Source organism: Nipponia nippon, unplaced genomic scaffold, assembly GCF_047370975.1.
Source record: "Nipponia nippon isolate SJK-2023a ecotype South Korea unplaced genomic scaffold, ASM4737097v1 scaffold_19, whole genome shotgun sequence".
NCBI classification, from domain to species: Eukaryota; Metazoa; Chordata; class Aves; order Pelecaniformes; family Threskiornithidae; genus Nipponia; species Nipponia nippon.
Window position 1 is genome coordinate 2,236,542 of NW_028262335.1, and position 18,583 is coordinate 2,255,124.

General features: G+C 43.6%; 1 protein-coding gene across 9 annotated transcripts in view; it reads right to left on the reverse strand.

Annotated features, from left to right (window-relative positions):
- The window catches only part of UBR4 (ubiquitin protein ligase E3 component n-recognin 4), a 78,959-nt gene that overhangs the window by 18,028 nt on the left and 42,348 nt on the right, over window positions 1-18,583 (reverse strand). For all 9 annotated transcript variants that reach the window (XR_015704260.1, XR_015704261.1, XR_015704259.1 and 6 more), the window contains 25 exons: window positions 17,466-17,675; window positions 16,565-16,714; window positions 15,621-15,848; window positions 15,430-15,508; window positions 14,720-14,962; window positions 13,623-13,791; window positions 12,856-13,000; window positions 12,073-12,158; window positions 11,479-11,566; window positions 11,151-11,344; window positions 9,862-10,101; window positions 8,567-8,705; window positions 7,894-8,019; window positions 7,598-7,726; window positions 6,803-7,146; window positions 6,477-6,567; window positions 6,006-6,090; window positions 5,471-5,598; window positions 4,617-4,746; window positions 3,962-4,119; window positions 3,319-3,428; window positions 2,635-2,776; window positions 1,791-1,872; window positions 631-804; window positions 82-203 (listed from right to left, as the gene is read on the reverse strand). Coding sequence is in view for 5 of the 9 variants with exons in the window: in XM_087755160.1 (XP_087611286.1) it covers window positions 82-203; window positions 631-804; window positions 1,791-1,872; window positions 2,635-2,776; window positions 3,319-3,428; window positions 3,962-4,119; window positions 4,617-4,746; window positions 5,471-5,598; window positions 6,006-6,090; window positions 6,477-6,567; window positions 6,803-7,146; window positions 7,598-7,726; window positions 7,894-8,019; window positions 8,567-8,705; window positions 9,862-10,101; window positions 11,151-11,344; window positions 11,479-11,566; window positions 12,073-12,158; window positions 12,856-13,000; window positions 13,623-13,791; window positions 14,720-14,962; window positions 15,430-15,508; window positions 15,621-15,848; window positions 16,565-16,714; window positions 17,466-17,675 (3,792 nt within the window). In the remaining 4 variants the exon portion in view is untranslated. The remainder of the gene's footprint in view (window positions 1-81; window positions 204-630; window positions 805-1,790; window positions 1,873-2,634; window positions 2,777-3,318; window positions 3,429-3,961; window positions 4,120-4,616; window positions 4,747-5,470; window positions 5,599-6,005; window positions 6,091-6,476; window positions 6,568-6,802; window positions 7,147-7,597; window positions 7,727-7,893; window positions 8,020-8,566; window positions 8,706-9,861; window positions 10,102-11,150; window positions 11,345-11,478; window positions 11,567-12,072; window positions 12,159-12,855; window positions 13,001-13,622; window positions 13,792-14,719; window positions 14,963-15,429; window positions 15,509-15,620; window positions 15,849-16,564; window positions 16,715-17,465; window positions 17,676-18,583) is intronic.

An 18,583-nucleotide genomic window follows, 5' to 3' on the forward strand; every position in this document is an offset into this window, starting at 1 on the left:
TTTTTTGCCAAAATGCAAGCAACTGTATCTATTTCAGAAGCCTAACTTTATAAACGATGCTACAGCCATCTCTGTACTTACAGGATAGATAATACTGCATAGTCTCTCAAAGATGAAGACTGGAGTCCTGTAGTCATCAAGGCTGTAACGTTTTGCAGTCTCTATACACACTGCCATAAAGGCTTTGGTTTCAGATTCTGTGCCTGCCAAGAAACAGAAGTATTAAAAAAGACACAGGAGTCAACTTTACAGGTTCCATTTTAACTCAGCATACACAATAAATCTGCCTGCAATAAGCACCATACTTTGGTGCCCTCTTCTTTTGCATATCCACCACTTAAAAGATGAAAGGCTTTTTATTGGTATGTTTACTAGGAAAAACCTTTGCATGCTTGGGCTGCAGTAAACCCATAAAAAGGAGGAGGTTTAAATTCCTGGAACATAAGAGACGACTCCATGAATGTTATTTACCTTTTATGTGCCAAAAGGAAACATTGGAAGGTCCAAGCCATAAAAAAACCCTTCACTACAGCAGTCTTTTAGAAAGAAGTTCTTCGTGTGGCTGCAACTATCTGCTTTTTCATCTTGGTCAACCCAGACTCTGGATTTACAGAACTGAGGTGGTTTTACCTGTTGTCATATCTTCCAGCATCTCCAGCAGCATGTCCTGGGTTTCATCGATCAGCTTTGTTCTCTGTACCACTAACTTCCTCAAACACAGGTAACCATTCAGGACGGTACCCACCAGGCGGCTTTTGAAGTGCCGTTTGATGGACTCCACCTCCACGAAGGAAGAGAGAAGACCTATAAAGCAATGAGATATTCAGGAAGCGGGAGAGAGAGTTTGATTTGTTAGCTCTGAATTTCACGTGGCCAGCAAATAGGGCACAATACCCCAAAAGCAACACAATGAAATGGCTTGTTACAACTCCCATTGTCAGTCTGTGGTTTAAAGCTCACTTCTACGAACTGAATGGTTGGAGGCAAAACTCCTGGCCTGCAAGAGCTGCCTTGTAATTTATACCATATGGGACCATGGTGAGGGAATGAGGAAAGGGTATAAGGAGCTTTCTAAGTGCTTCATACAAAATTCTGCACTTTTTGACATTTTTCTGTCGCAAGATATTGCAAAAGCAGATGACTGCTCCCCTTCTAATATTTAAGCTAGCTCTGATGATGTGACAGCAAGCGTGGTACGTGACTTATCAGTTATATCACCAAATTGATCATTCCTATAGTAAAGTAAAGAATCAGCGAACACTTGGGTTCTTTCCCATGACATATTTATCAACATGGTTTTTCTTGCAAGAAGCCAGGCTTTATGAATTAGTCCACTAATTTTTGAAGAACATGGAAGAGGATATGAAAAAGAATGACCTGGATGTACTTCCATTTCTGAAAAAAACATGCCCTAGAAGATTCAAAAAAGAAAAGCTACCATAGAATAAGTAGGTAGGAAACAACAGGTGGTGGTGTAAATCAGCGGTGTTTACAATGGTCCCAGCAATTATACTGTACAATAAATGTCATTAAGAAATGGAGAAGGAAAGTGATATGACGACGTTTCCTCATGATCCGTTACCACAGTTCAGGTAACTAAAAACTAAAACTGACCACAAAAAATAAGGAAAAATCTATTTAGGGATTAAGTGCTAAATTGATGGCAAAAATCCAGTGCTGACAATTGTAAAACACTGAATCACACCTCCAAAATTCTGCTACATGCTGTTACAGAACGATCACCTCATCCCTAATCCTACGACAGGACTTGTGTTGATACCACCAAATACCTGTGAGACTCTTCAAGGCATATCCTTGCTGCAAATCAGTGCTGAGTGTTGCTTCCTCCAAGGCAAGTAAACGAGCTATTTCCTGAAAATAATTAACAAGCCCATTAGGACAAGAAACTGCAATGCCAGTAATGACTAGCTGGCGAGCGTCTAACACGGGGTGCAAAGGAACACAGCAAAGAAAGAGAGCCAGCCACAGAGAAACCAGAACTGCAATGCAACAGTGGGGATGGAAGGGGAAGAGGAGAGAAGAACTACTCCAAACGCCCTCCTCGTTTTCTCCCTATATCTACTTATTACCACGGCTGTGCTCTAGTGGCCCTCCACGATGGGCTCAAGGCCACCATTAATACGGAGAACGTCATCTGCCTCTTTGGAGTGCACCAGGAATCACGACAGCAAACTCTTAAGACAACACTCTGAAACTTAAACATGGTGCTTCTCCAACAGGCTGTAATTCACACTCAAGGAATGGTAGCACACCTAATCCTGCCTTGTCATTAAGGGCTTTCGGAGTCCAGTCTGGCAGCTAAGACAGCTTCCAACTTGGACCTGGTGCCAAGACAGTGTAGCAATATTTATACCCCTTAGCATAGCTGCCCCCAGAGCAGTTAGTTAATGTGTACCAGCCAGTTTGTGCTGAGGAATGCTACAGCTGGGGCTAAAGCCACTGTAGCTCTTTCTGTTCAGAGATGACAGCGCAGAAGTGTGAACTTCATAAACCTGCCAAGGGTCAGCAACAGGGGACTGATGAAGACATGAAGATTTCAAAGCAAAAAAGCCAAACCGACAGGTCAGGGACAAGCTTTCTGTTGCTGCCTAGTTCCTCCATACAAGTCCATACCTTAGTGATGAGGCTGCCAATATAGGGCAGAACGCCCCGGGCTGCCAGGTAGACCTTCCAGTGGGCCGGTTTGATGAGTTTCTGGTACAGTGCCAGGTACTCGGCGGCACATTCGCCAGCAATGCTGAGCTCATCCAGGTAGCTAGTAAAGAGAAACACAAGCTGACAACCACTTCACAGTAATGAGAGGCATTCACAGCTTAAAGACACCATGGAAAGAAAGAAAAGGCCTCCAGAAATCTATCCTGCCTATTGTCCTCCTAGCTAGCAGCATAACTACTGAGACTCATTACTCAGTGGCTAAAGCAGTATTTTGCCCCAAAAAAAGTGCTCCCCAACCGTGCTACTGCCATCAACTGGGGTAAGTTATGTCACAGGAGTTCACCCTGTTATTTTGCTGTCTAAGAGGCAGGGGAAATGTTGTCCCCACAGCTGAACACCATCTGCTTACTTCTGAAAAAAGCACAGAACTACCACAGCTTACTGCCAGACAGCAAAAAAAAAAAAGTCTTCCTAAAACTATACCATCCCAGCTAATTACATTTTAGAATCCAGCCCCAAAAGACCTGTGAACCAAAGGTATACAAGGGAAAGGCGTGAGAAAAGTTGGCAGAAGGGAGAGATTCTCATGGGAATTAAAGAAAAATAATCCTGGAGCTGTTAAGTGTGGCATCACAGAAATACCTTGTCAGGAGGTCAAGGACCTGCTGTTTGCGGCTGGGGATGGTAGCCAGAGCTTCCACAATAGTACACGCAGCTTGCCGTGCAGCTTGAGTGGCAGGAGTAAACAGCACCTAAGGCAAGAGCATTAAAAGAAGGTAGCATCTGATGTGCACAGATAAACTAGTGATACCTTACAAACAGGCACAGCATACATTAGGCCAGTTTGGCGACCTGGTGGCAGTGTTCTCTTGTTCTTCCAAACGCTTGATTCTGTGAGAATGCCTACTTTGCTCGCCACCAAAATGTTTAAACAATGCACTGTGTAGGCGGCATACTAATCCACATACACAAGAAGAAAAACTTTCGCCCAGGACCTATGAAAATTCAGTAGTCAAAATGCAGCTAAGTAGACAGGCAGGAGCACTGTGGCAATTAAAGTTCAGCGTTAAAGAACATGCAGACTACTGGATAAGTGTTTAGATGCAGTATTTTTAAGAGAACAAAGCTGCAAACCTGACTTGCAATTAGACGCAGTCAGTTACAGTCTCCCCAAATACCACCACTCGTATCGTCTGCACAGTGCATAAAATGCAGCAAACTACCAATAATCTCTGACCGTTAACTCTGCTCAGTGCGTCCCACTGGAGTTTTCAGCCACATTTACCTGTCGCAGCCAATTGTTGTGTCCCAGCTTGAGATCCAGAGGGCAAGTTCTCTTCCCGCGGCGACTCATGAACTGTTTCCATTTCCAGACATATTTTTCCGACAAGTAGAGCTGGTGAAGCTCAGCTTTGCTGGGAGATTTCCCATTGGCATCTATACCTGCAATATTGAACACAGCTCAAGAGAACTGTCAGCAGCTATTAACTGCAAACTGCCATTTTATTTTTTTCTTCATACTGGAACACTCCAAACTCCAGCTGAGAAGCTGAGTAGCTTCTCATTTCTTTCTGCTGCCATTTTCACATCTGTGTGGAGCTATGTTCACTTCCAAGCCAGATCCAATTCCCATAGCCTCTCGGGGAATTCAATCAGCTTTTCAGTTGGCTGGTATCATTTTAAATAAACAGCAAGTTTCATTTTTTACGTTCCCCTGATAAGCTTCAGGCACAGAGCATTTTCTGCTCAAGGTTTGAGCAACACAGCCTAGAAAAGTCAGTGCTACAATCTCCGAGGACTACACAGCTAAGTGTGAAGATGGTATCAGATGTCACGGGACAGAAGCCAACACAACTCTACAGAAGTACATTCCGTATTAAACCCAGAGGGACATACACGTTCCTTCACAAAATTGCACAAAGTTAAAAGCACAGGACTACCTCTGGCAGGGAGGCACTTTTTCCAAGCTTCATACGATGCTTTGGGGTCCCTCTTGAGCCACAGCTGAGCTTGTGCATGGATTTCATTGCTGTAAGGCTTCACAGTGGTGAGAGCATCCACAGGCACATCCTAATTAAAAAACAAAGCTCTATGATTCTTCAGAAAGCCACAGCCTGTTCCTAAAACTAACTCCTGCAGGTGGATCACTGGTTGTGCCCACTCCATGAATAGGTAAATGCAGCTCTTGGACACCAGCAGGGTATACAGTTTGAGTTAATGATGAACCAAGAGAGATGCCTCATTCCAGTTACTGCTGAAATATCAGTAAACCCATCTTTGACACCCATTCGTGATTATCAGATAGCTAGATCAAAGCAGAAACATACCTTCTCCCTTGCAAATGTTATCCGAAATTACAATCAAGGAGCAGCCAATCAATATCATTTTTATCAGAATTGTAGCTCTATTTAAAAATCTGAGTGAAAAGTACTTGATTCTACCATGTTTAGGTACTTGATTCTACAAAGCTGTTGAAAGCACGAAAAGCTTGACTAAAATAAGCAAGCCATAGCTTTGAAGTAGCTCTTTCCCCATGCCTCAAATCTGAGAGGAAAAAAGCAAAGCCCCGTTTTGAACAGTAGTGGTCAAAGCCACCAAAGAACAGTAAAAAATGGAAAGCAGTTACCTGTAATTTGCAGTCTGCAAAGACAAGAGTCACAGGACTTGTGCTTCCCTAGTAACCGTGACCAGGAAAAGCAAGCCCCGACTTCCTCACAAAGTTATTAATCACTGAGATCAGCGTGCCAGATTTTAATCAGCGAATTTTCAAATGCTTTGCTGTCTAAGGCAGTACCTTGTTCTTCTTGCTGGTTGGAGCAGGTGGCTTGATCAGCTTTTGAAGAATGCGCAGGCACATGAGGGTGATGTTTTCAACAACCACTGGAGTCTTAATGTTCACTGCCATCAGAAAGAGGCTGAGAGCTGAAAGACAGACATAAATTGTCATTCCACTGTAAGATCTGCAGATAAGACACCTCCACAGCTCTATACAGCTCATTAAAAGTGTTTAGAGTTAGGTAAGACCTCATATCCTCAAGCAAAACTATCACATTCTCATGCAGCCATGGATGGAAAACAATTATTTTCTATTACAGCAAGACAGTCTTGCCACCCTTCCCTTTACACCTCCATCTTTCTATTTCTAAGCACTCCTGTTTCAAGAAACGCACTACCCCAAGACAAAGCCATCTGGTGCTAACTCCATTTTTAACCCTGGTCACAAGCTATCTGAGTCGACATCAGTTCCCTTCCTTAAAATCTTACTATAGTGCATGGACCTGGGCATAGCATTTTAAAATAAAGCTTTCACACTAGTCATCTGAACTCACCACAACGTAGTCGGAGCTCCCAGCAGCTGTCTTCCTTCGAGATGGAATCTGTTAGCAGCAACATTTCATACTGGAGGCTGCTAGCCTGTAACACAGACACACGTTCAAAGGCTTAGGAAGTCTTGGTGACGCAGCAGTCCTTTTTGCCTTCTGATATTTAAAAAAACACAGGTGCAAAACACATCGATCTAAGTAAATATAATTCCATGTCCGTTTGGGATGACTGGCAACGTATTTGAGAGAGCTGCAAGCGACAGCCAAGACAGGCAGAACTGCCTGAGGAAACTTGGGCATATACCTAATCACGTAATTTTGTGCTTTACTCTAACATTTATCTTAATTCCTATCAAGACACAGACACCTTCCGTATTACAAATAGACCATGATAATAGAGAAGATGCAATGATTAGAATACACCAACAGTTGCAGAGGGGCAGAAAAAAGAAATAGGAAAATACTGGAGTCCCTCACCAAGTCTGGATTTGCCCAGTGTCCCTTCAGAGCTGCAGAAACCTTCCCAATGATTAAGTCATTCATTTGTTGCGTGGCCTCTGGATTGTCCCTAATTCCAGAAGGAAAGAGAGAACACCGTTATGCTGTGCTCGTACTAAATACCAAAAGCACCTGGGATTTCAGCTTAGTTGATAACAAATGTACAAGCAGTTACGGTCTCCAGTTTGCTGATGTAAGATATCTCCCCTATAAAGCTACGCCTTTCCAATTGTGCATTTACAAGCAGGCGGCTTTCCAGAGCTTGCTGGAAGTCAGAGGGCTGCAAACGCTGAATCAGACCTAACCTGGTCAGAAGGCACATGAGCTGACGGACCTCCTCCCGCATAGTGGCTGCGCCCCGGCGCAAGTTGTAGTCAAAGAGCTCTCGGATAAGGCCCTGGGACACGAGGATATGCCTGATGGCAGAGTTGGTCGCCAAAGCCCGGAGCAGCGTTATGCAGTGTTCAGTGACAGCTGAGGCACAGCCATAGCATTTCGTTGATGATGTGTGGCCGCAGCCTAAAACAGACAAGGCACGATACTGGCTGGCAGTAAATGTGGGCTGGACAGTGGTTCGCGAGGACTTTGTTGCTGCCTCTCTCTGTTGGAGATCGTATTCCAGCAGCTCCTTTCGAGAGGCAAACACTTTCTGGAAACACAGAAAAGGAGAAATGAAAGTTGTGGAATTGTGAGGCAGCACATAATTGGTAATTCCATTCACAGGTTATTTTCACTGTATATTTTGTGGAGAACCATTTTTAAGTATATCAAAACTTGAAATCCTTCATGTCAATGGCAGACCTGGGAAATCCATTAGAAATATCAGCCTAACTCCCAGTTATCTGCCCTGTTTAAAGGCTTGTTGTCTACATTACACGCAATATAACACTGGAAATGTGACAAATCCATAATATTAACGGTAAACATAGCTTTTAGAAATTATTATTTTGTTATTTCCCTGAAAATATGCAGCTGATCACCTGTTGTTAATGATATCATTAAACACAGGATGCAACATCTTACTTTCTATTTCTGATATGCGCTGTATCTGGTGACAGAAGAAAACATATGACCCAAATTCAAATCAAAGCACATCATACCTGGATGATTTTGGAAAGTTCATCGAAAGAGTTCTTGCAGTCACCGCAATACTCCTGGGCTAACTGGAGTATGTATCTATTCACACTGGCTGAGGTAGAACTTATCCCTCCGCTACTACCAGATTCATCCTGGAACAGAGGGGAAAACAAAAAGGAATCATATATGGAGACTACACACAAAAATAACAACCGCAGAACAGCAGCTGAGGCAAGGACCGTTCGTTGCTCTTGGCAGTATAAAGGCCCGTGTCTCACCGGCCTGGGGTTCTGCGCAAGATCCATCTGTCCCTCGTTACCTGTGGCTTTTCCGGAGCCGCCTCATTCACTTTACACAGAAGGTTTTCCAGCTGCGGTCGGTGTCCCATTAGCTGGTGATACACTCTGTCAGCCTTGTCCAGGAGAGTGTTGATATTTGTTACTGCCTAAGAGTAAAAAAGGAAAGCAAACTCGTATTTTATGTTCAGACACAATTTTTAATTCTACAGAACTAGAACCACCAACCTCCAAGTCTTCTGTCTCTTTTGCCTTTCTCTGGCAAAAAAATACAAATAAATGGTGATTCTGCACCCTGCTTCTGCCACGAGTACCGCTCTGCCAACACTATCCTCAGCACACCCACCCTTTGGGACAGGTCACATACCGCATCGGGGTCTTCATTCATTAGCAGGGTTCCTCAGATGGGATGGGAACACACACAGTACAACCCAAATTCACCCCCTTGTACAGCAAGGCAAAGAGATGCAGAGCTAGATAGCTAGTTTATAAGTAAAGCACTGAATTACGTCTTTTGAAAAATTACTTATTTGGTGGAGCAAGACAGCAAATAAGGAATGCGTTAGTCAGTGAGACGGCTTGAAGGAGCACCGCTTTTCATGTTACTCCGAAGAGGGATGGACCTCTGATACCCCTACACTGTTGACCTGGCCAAGAGATACAGCATTTCATTAATGAATCTGCTATTAGTCTCACCTTCTTTCGATCCTCTTCGTTCTCTATGGGATCCACTGCACAGCAAGGCTTGGCATACAACATGAAGTCAAAGCGAGCATATTTACAGAACCCACAGGCATTGCAAAGGAAGGGATCTTTCTCATCGTAATTAATGGATCTGAAAGGCAAGCCAGAAAGGACAAGGAATGCAGTTGAGCTTTATCAAGGTAACTGAAGCAATGGAGTAAGCTGTGAATGGACTCAGTAGGTAAGAGAGAAGGATGGCCCTTATAATGTTTAACCTACCAAACTGCCCCGGGGAAGCCACAAGTGAAATACATGAGGTACGGGAGAATTAAAACCTACAAATCAGGCAACAACAACAAAAAATTCCTTACAGAAGCAGTGCCACATTCTGGCCAGAAAAAGCAGAAACAAATGTGAATTTGTTCCCAACAATTCTACTTTAACCACAGTACTTCCCAGCAGAACGCCAGACTAGGGCACTGTGCCCTTTAGGAGAACACAAATAAAAAGAAACCATTTTGGTTTGTAAGGTCTAGCTTTCAATAGCTTTCACTCTTTACCCAGTTGCAGTGGGACTAGCTACAGCATACTTATTATCCCGTTGCAGACCAGAGTAGCATGACACGAACTGATTTATAGCTCCCATCATTCAAGAAGGGATATGGAAACCTTTTGATATACCAGTAATCAGCTGATCTATGGAAAAAAACTGCCAAACACCTTGAATCCCATGAGGATTAGGGAGGAATACAGGACAACAGTAAGGGGAGAAGAGATATCAGATAAGGAGACAAAACTCACAAAAGAGAAGGCTTTATAATACTGTAGCAAAAGCTTGAATAGCGCACAGTAAATTACGCCCTGAGCCCTGCTCTGAATGAGGAGAGTACAACAAAAGCTCTGAATAGACAAGCGAGCACTGTCCGTCCTGCACGCTAAGTCAGGGATCCCGTGGAGAAACCCCCCTGCAATCGTGTAATTGAACTCCAGCCTCATGCCCTTGAACAGGCAGGCCAAAAATAACCTCGCCCTGGGAATTTTCTTTTTTAAACTTCTGAGGGCTTGATCTGAAACTTCTGCGTTCTTTCAGTACTGTCGTATCAGGTTTCCTTTGTTAGCCTGTATTAACATTAAATCCCTGTAAGCCTGTTTTATACTTCTCGACTAATTTGATTGTGCGGTTGTATTAACCAGAATCATGTATTTAAATAGCAGGGTATTTTGTTGAACATCCAATGTGGGCAACAGCACAAGGGCTCTGTATACCCCTGGCGCTGGCTCCGTGGGGAGGAACGATGACGGCGTACCTGCACTTGTGGCACTGGTACACATTTTCGCCACAGTTCCCGCACACCCCCGGGTTGGCTGGGACGGACGCGCTGCAGCGGGGGCACTGCAGGGTCTCCGTGGAGGCCTGGTAATTCTCATAGAAATCGGCAAATTCAATCATCAGGTTCGAAGCCACAATGGGCAGCGGCAAATCAATCTTCACCTCCGTCTGGCCTGGGGTCAGCTGGACTTTTTTAGCTTTGTGCCAACGAGCCGGCCTGGGAAAAGAAAAGAAAGAGGCATGGTTTTTCAGTGGGGAAGTACCCTCCCCACCCACATACGAAGAGAAGCCAAACGCAACCGTCTCAGCTCCAAATCTACTTTAAATGGGATGAATGGAGAGCAGTTCTAGGATTCGTTTCCTTAGCTTCTGTATTGACATGATATGTAGCCAGAAATACATTTTAAGCCTTTATCCTCTTCATAGAGAGAGACTGTTTAGGATTAAAGAGCTGTTGATGCCTCATGGAAAAACTTTAATTCTACAGACATTTTCTAGGGATTTTCACCTCCATTTTTTTATTAGTAAGGACATTTGCATGAAAACAGGATATTTATTTCTAAAGATCTCATCTGCTCCCACTGCTTATTCTCAACCTGAAGTCAGAATCCTCTCTTTGTGACATCATAATCCTCTCCACAGCAGCCACTTGTGATGTCACAGAGGATTAAGACTTCAAATAAGCAATAAACGGCAGCCACAGATTAATCCCTAAGCCAAAGAGATCTGATTCTGGGGAGAATATCTCAAGAAGTAAGAAGGGAAAGCATATAAGCAGAACTGGCTCCAGACTGAGCAATGTATTGAAAAGGAGCCATTTTTCGTGGGTAAAGCAGCAGCTGAAAGTTAGGCCATCCAATTTCTAATTTTAATTCTACTATATGGCTTCAAACAAGTAATGTCAATGCTTTCTGCGTTTCTGGACATGCTGCAAGGTCCACGTCCCCTTCCAAGTCAAACTCTTCAGGAGGTGCTCTTGGTATTAATGCTGGTTTCCACACAATTAAGTTAGGTGCTTAAAACTGAGCCTGTACAAAGTTTGCATACACAAATTTTACAGGCACATGTCAAGCTCCAGGTGAAATTTGGATCTTTTCTTCAACAATTTATTGTAGAAGATTGAGAACAATCCCACCCAGTGTGGGCTGACAGTGATGAGTAATAGTCTAAGAAGGAACATTAGCTAAATCAAGAAGCCAGACTCCTCAGTAGAAATCGTAATGTCAAATTCAGAGACTCGCACACAAAACCCACGGATGAACGTACTTGTTTTTCAGCTCCACTATGGCTTGCACCGTCCTGTTGTTGTAATAGAGGTTGATGGTTCGGACCATTTTGGTTCGTTTCAGGTCTCCTATCTTCACTGTCACTTTGCTGATGGTGTGGCTGCCGATTAGTTTCACCACTTGCTGGGTGGTAGTATACCGCGTGTCCACTTTAATGGAGGAAAGCTTGATGTACTGAGAAGACAAAAACAACGACACACTGCCTACATGATCACATCCCCCAAACCTCAGAAACACAGCAAATCACGCTGCTGTAAATGGCTGGTATCCCTATAATGGGGAAGGGTTTAAGAACAGCCGTTACTTACACAGAAGGGCACCTCTGGATTGTTGCAGACGAGGCAAGGATCGCTCTCCAGGTAATAGCCATCAAATTCCACCAGCCCAGACAGTGTGCTAGAATGAGGGGAAGAACGCTGACACATGCAATTTGCCATTCACTGTGTTTTAAACACAAGCCATCCAATAGTTTACCTGTAGTGCCCAGTCCCAGATTTAGTAACAGAAGCATTACGCTATAAAGCAAAGTGAAAATTATTCTTTTTCACTAGGCAGTATTTCAGTGTAATTATTAACTGCCAAGGTATAACTAAGAACACAACACTTAATTCTGCAAGTCTATATTCTCCAGTTGTTCCTAATATTTTGTAACATTTACTGAAAATGAAAGCAAAAAAGCTAAAGCCAAACTACTGCTGATAGCGCACAGAATGTCACGTTTTTCAGATGGCAGAAAGGAATCTGCTCTTCTCCCAAGGCCAGCTGCAGCAAGCACGCAATCTCAGTAGGGGTCCTTCCTCCACCACGATTTTATTAGAAGAATTGTGTATTCCCCTGTGGATCGCGGCTCATCTGCCGAAAAGCTCTTTTAGTGAAATGGATCAAAGTCAGAAGTAACTCACTTGTAAATGTTGGAGTTAGGGTGGTTGGTAAGAATGTGGTTTTGAGTCCGGAGGATCTCCACAGCCTTTTGGGAGTATTCCTTCAACTGAAACACAATTAGGAAAATATTGTCTTGTCGACTTTTTTTTTTTTATTGCTACGAAGACATAAAGATATCTCATCTTCTGGCATTCCAGGCCCCCCAGAAGATACATGCACTATACCCACAGGAATTTATGTGGTTAAATCATTACCCAGGAATGTAATAGATCCTAAAATTAAACCTTTACCACAACAACAATGCTATTTGTCAGCCTATCACTGCAAATGGCTGCCAAGATTTGTAAGGCATTCCTAGCTCTTTAAACATACACATGCAAGTATCAGTGCATCTAAATTAGTTGCTCTTGAGCCCACTGGTCCCCTAAGAAATCCTACCACTTCCTTTGTTCAAGAGTCGTGGTTACAAAAGATTTCTAGGAGCTGAAATATCAAAAATCTAAAAACTAGAGCTAGCAAATAAATGTATTTTCCCACAAAGGCTTCCTGTGGGAAAGAAGTTTTCTTTAATAAAAAAAAAACGCAAAAAACCCCAAAACAGTAAAACAAAAAATCCACACTCCTCAATTTTTTAAGGACTCTGCCTTTTTTAACATTCAAATTTTGGGAACCAAAAGAATTTCCACCAGAAGCCCTTTTGACAGAAAATCTGTCCCAGCTGTATCGTAAACAAGCACTAACATAATTCATAGGAAGCAGCAGGGCCTGGGATGCTCTACCTCCTTTTCAGAATGACACTGTACCTTTTTCTCGGTCTGCTGTGTTTTCAGAGAGAAGTATCCCAGGAGATCTACAAACTGAGCAGCCTTTCTTCCGTAGGCTGGAAGTTCTGGCCAGATGGACCACATGAGATCCAACAGTAATTCTTGCTGAGACTTGTTCGAGTTCCTGTTGAATGGATTAGGTATCAGTTAGGCTTGTAAAGATAGCTAGATAGACTGCATAGCACACAATCTGATTCAAAAGGAAAATACATGCTACAGTTCACCAAACGTGGAAACTATTATCTTGCTATACGTCAGAGTTCACAGAGTTAAATCTCATCTCTTCTTGCCACCAGCAGTTTTCCTGCACTCTCTAAAATGAAAGCAGCTGTCTTGCAACAACTGATTAGAGTCCTGAAGGGGTTCCGCACCCTGAAGTGTGCCTTTCCCTACATAACTCCCACCTTTGAAACTGTATGAGTCTGCATCTGCCTCAGAAATTCACCCTCAAGTACACAAGTACCGACACCCGTAGATGTCAGGAGCCTGATTCTGCAGACAGAAATAAAATGCTTCTTGCAGATGATAACTCAAGTTGATCAGTAACGCGTAAGTCACAACAACTACCTCCAGCCCCAATAACTGCAAAAGAGTGTGAGCAGTTCAAGGGGATGCAATCATCTGCAAGCCTCAGCATCCTTCAGGACAGAGGCTCAAGCACGAACTCTTACACAAGGACAGAGCTCTCCATAACTGAGCTGAGACTGGCTAGGAAGAGCCAGGTCCGAGACTCCCTCCCAGCTCACCTGTAGATGTGGAGCGCGAGGCAGTGGGCCTGCCACCTCACGGAGGACGAGTTGGACTCCAGCAAGAAGCAACGCAGGAACTGAATGAGGGTCTCCTTATCAGCAAACTTGTTCAGCTGGTTCACCAGAGCTGTACACAGCTGATCTTCCTGACTGCCCGAACTCTCGCCTAGGGGACACCGAGTAGCACAAGAAAGACTTAAGAAAGCAGAGGACTGGAGTATCTCACAGGCAGGCCAGTTTCCTATTTTATAGATCATAGAGTGAGGATAATGGGGACAAATTACTGTGTTTCAGGCAACAAGCAAGTTTAACGTTCTTTTCTTTTTCCAAAAAAATAATCTAGTGCTCCTGACTAAAACAGAAGAAAACTGCTGGAAAACGTGCCAGTAAGGACATGAGAAATGGGCTACACATCCTGATAAAAAGAAGAGGATCAACCATGGGGCAGTGAAAAGACTCACAGAGAACCATCTGATAGAGAAAGCCAAAATGGTCCCTTGAAGAAAAGCCAAGAGAGAATTTATGCTCATGACTTTTATAGGAAAGCTTAATTACTTTCCCAGGACTTTGGATATCCATTAAGCAGCAGCCCTGGCTCCAACACAGCTTACAAGCCAGACAGAGGAAACAAGTCTGAACATAATCACTGAAGAGTAGAGCTAACTGGGTGTGCATCTCCAGTACTTGTTTTTATCCCCATGAGCATTTCAACCTCCTACAAGCCAGGACAGCCAAGTTAGGTGGAAGCTACCTGGTCACCGGAACAGGCAATTTACATTAGGTAACTTAAAGCCCACTCAAATTAATAAATACTCACAGTGTGTTTGGGATATACTCAGAACTTATTTTCAGCCCCAACTCTTAGGGCATAGTGCTTCACCTTTGCCCCTGTCCAATCTATGTATGGTAAAACTGCTCTTCTTCCCTAATTATTGCTGAAGTCTGCAAGTGCCCTTCCCACAATCCATGACCCTTTCACAACAGTGGTATTTACCACAATGAGAAGCAAGCAGTTCTCTCTAAATAAAGGAAGGTTAAGAGGAGCAGACCTTGTCCCTAAAACCACCACAGAACAGAGCACAGCTGCAGCTCACCCTCTCGCTCCTTTTCCTTTTCTTCTTTCTTGCTCTTTTTAGTGGAGGATTTGCTCTGTGTTGCTGGCTGCCCAGAGCCCGATGCTGCAGGAGCAGAGGTGGAAGAGGTGCTTGATGATCCGGAGGATGAAGCCACAGACAGCACTTTACTGCCACACAGAGCACAAGACAGCAGCTGCAGGAGAACTGGCGACACTCCTTCATCTACCAGGAAGCTGACTTGAAGGAGGAAATAGAGAACCGCTGCAGAGAAAAGAAGAAAATCTTTGAAGCCTGAACTAAAAAAACAAAAACCAAAAACCCCCAACCTAAAAGAAAAAACCCTTTGAACACAACAAGGACCATCCCACAAATGCACAGAATCTCCCTGTCCCTACACTACAGAAGCATAACATCCAGGTACACCAAGGTAAAGCGTTTCATCCCAAATCACACACTGCAACAGCGGCAGTGCGAGCAAGAGAACGCAGATCTCCTATTGATGTTCTTGTAAGTTATCCATTACACCATATTGCGTTGTTTAGCTAAAGGAACAGATGCAATTAGAGCACTGTGATAATTAGTACTGGAAACAGTTCAGGCCTACTCAAAACTCTCAGCTGTGTTCCCTCTTCTCTGCTGAGCTTCCCCATCTGAGAAGTCTTGACTCAAACCAAGACACGTAATGCATCCCCTCTGCTCCCTCAAATACTCTCAGAGAAAGAACTCACAGTCGTCTTTAATGCAGAATTTCTGCCAGTTTACTGTTCGCTGTGTGGCGATCTCTGCACAAGCCTTTAAATGTTCCATCTGAAAGGCACAATGGGACCGGATTAAACACCACGTCAGTGTTTCTATCACCGACATCTTACGTAAAGTGCAACATACGCTTTTTTCCTCGTACAGTGGCACACTTCCTTACCAAGCTGATCAACGTATCGTACTGCAGGGCCGAGCCTGAACTTGCTGTGACCACACTGGCACGGAGGAAAATACCTTGCTCTTCTAGGAGCTTTTTGATTCCACGAACATGAGAGTCCAAGGTGTGAAGGTCCCTGAGCTGGCGGTATTTATCCTTTGATCCACAGATAAAGAGCAAAAGCTTGCGGACTTGGCGGCGCACGAATGGGGTCTGCTGGATCATCAGGTACTAGACAAAGAAAAGCCTGCATCAGCACTGTGAACTCACCAGTAGGCAACCTGCGCCAACAAAAGTATCATGTTTTCTCGCAAAAAGGAAAGATATGGGAGATGCATTAATGAATCTGTCAGCTTTAAGGTACTGTAAAGTCACCTGGAAAAGCAAGTCACAGGCAGAAGAAATGCTGCACAGCAACACTGCAGCATCCTGAGCTGTGCAATTACGAAACTGCTTCTGAAAACCATTCTTTGTCATCCATGGCCTCAAATAAAAAGCTAGTCAAGCCTAATGAAGAAATCCTTTCCCAAACTTGTGCAAATGTAAGACAATTTGTTATCTCGAGTAGGAAGCCATACAACCAAAGGAACCGAAAAGATATACTCCAAATATCTGACTGATTTCTTTTTTAAGGACTAAGTACCAACAGCTGAGCACGATGTTACGTTGTACCATCTCAGAGAAAGTTTTCTGTTTGAGTTTTCTGGCAGCAAACACTGAGGTACAGAGAGCAAAAGCAATCTTATTTTTCACATATGCTTTCCTATAGATTCCTGTTCAACAGGAATAAAACAAAGCTGAGAGTTCACCTTCTTTCAAGGGGGAGGGAAAAAAAAAAATCAGAGATGGGTCCGAGATCAGTCCTACAAAAGCTCATCTCTCCCATGAAAGGTAACATTATTAGAAATTTTTGTTAAAACCTGTATGTGTATCACGTCCTCACTCACCTCAGACAAAAAGTAAAACCAGGAGTGATCAAAGATGGGAGGTGGGATGCGGGAGTTTGTGTCTGCAATCTTCTTGATCTGATAGGGCAGCCGCAGCACCATCTCTGTCAGGAGCTGAGTGTAGGCCTCGAAAACATCTGCAGCATGACCCTGAAAGCAAGAGCAATTGATCAGGCTCTGGCACTGAACACTCCCAGTGTGGGGTCATGACAAGCTACAGGGTACATTTATTGATTTTCTAAAAACAAAACTCTTCTGCACCTCTGCAGCCAGAGGAACGGCTCCCAGCTGATAATAAAAATGAGCCCACAAACCTGCATGAGGACTTTAACTAGATGGCAACCATTAGGATGCAGTAAGCTAGTCTGTAGTAATAAGGCATTTTAATACATGAGCTTTCAACTTAGGAGACATTCTTACATTTAACTAGGCTTTTTTCACTGCACCTGTACATATATTAAAGCCCCCTGCCCACCAGCAGCATCTTAGCACAAAGGCACCACGGTGGCTGAACAAGTCTAGGATTTACTGTGGAAATCCCCATCGAGTGCTAGGCTTCCTTGCCACAATAAGGAGCCGTGGTTCAAAAATTCTGCCTGCCAAGCAGAAGGAGTCACACGATGAAGTAGCTTCCCTTCAGGAAGATTAACACTTCAACCAGAAACAGCGACAGCAGCTCCACAGAACTGCCTGGTTTAGGAGCGCATTGATAAATACAGCGAGCTGGGCTGCTCTGTCAGAGAACTCGGAGCAATCCTAGTTGTTAACTACATGCTAAGGGAACAGATTTTAATCGCACTACTAAGGGAAAACCAGCTCTGCAGAGATGCTTTTACTTGCTTCTGTGCAGCAGCCTTTTAATGCAGGTCGTGTAATGTTAACAGCATAGGGTAGGACTCACCTTCACATACTGGCGGAGGAAAAAAGGGCTCATGTCAGGTGGAGAAGAAGTAGTGTGAGGTTTGAGGAGCTGGCTGGTGGCTACAGGCTCCTCGTCATTCTGCTGGCTTTTCCAGTACTCCAGCAAAGACTTCAGTACATGCAGACAGTAGTCAACAGCACCAGAGCTCAACAACGCAGCAGCAGTGGCACTAGAGATGAGGGAGGAAGACTGAAACAAAGAGGAGATGGGTTACTAGAGCACCTGAGAGCCAGCGCATCGGGAGGGCAGGGGAAGCTGTGAGAATCAGGCAGCAGTTGCTGGCAGTACGGATAAGAGAGCAGGTTTTTATGAAACTTTACAGGCAGCTTTTAAGTTTGGGGTTTGTTTGAGGTTGGGGTTTTTGGGTTTTTGTGTTTATGAAAAGCAACTCAAATATTTACAGAGACTCTTTTGAACAAGCGCTTAGTAAAGGAAAACAAATAAAATCTCCTCTTAAGTCTAATCTCCCCTCGACACATGTGCCAGAGGCCACTCTGCTATGGATTAGATGACTAGGGCTTTTTTTTTTTTTTTTCCCCTTCTTTTTTTTTCCCCTTCTCTCCTTTTTTTTTTTTTTAAGTTGGGATTTCTGTTTATTTATCTGGGATTTGGCCAGCTGGGGGTGAATTCTGGTAGAGAAAGAGTCCCTGTTGCAGATGCCGCTCAGAGGCTCTGCTCCACCCAGGTATTGCTCCACCTGCATTCTGCAAGACGATGAGCTTTGATTTCTGTGGGAAGCTCAAGTGAATAACAAAGGCTGGAGAAAAAGCTACTGTAAATAAAACTATTAAAGCAGCCCTGTAAATCCAAACAAACCCCACAGCTCATAAGCTCATTAAAATTTGATGCAGTTCAGACTAAATTTTTTAACCTCTATGCTTTTTTATTAATCTCCTTCCCACCACACATACTGCTTTTTATGCCTTATTACTGTACCTTTTAGCAACAAATATCTAAGGAATCCTCTTAGCGACTTTTACGTTGACACAGCAGCATATTGCTTTCCAATAATCACATTACAAATCCTCTTTAACCCCTTCAGCACCAGTAAGATGCAAGGAAAAAATCTGCTAGACCGTTTTAAATAACATCATTAA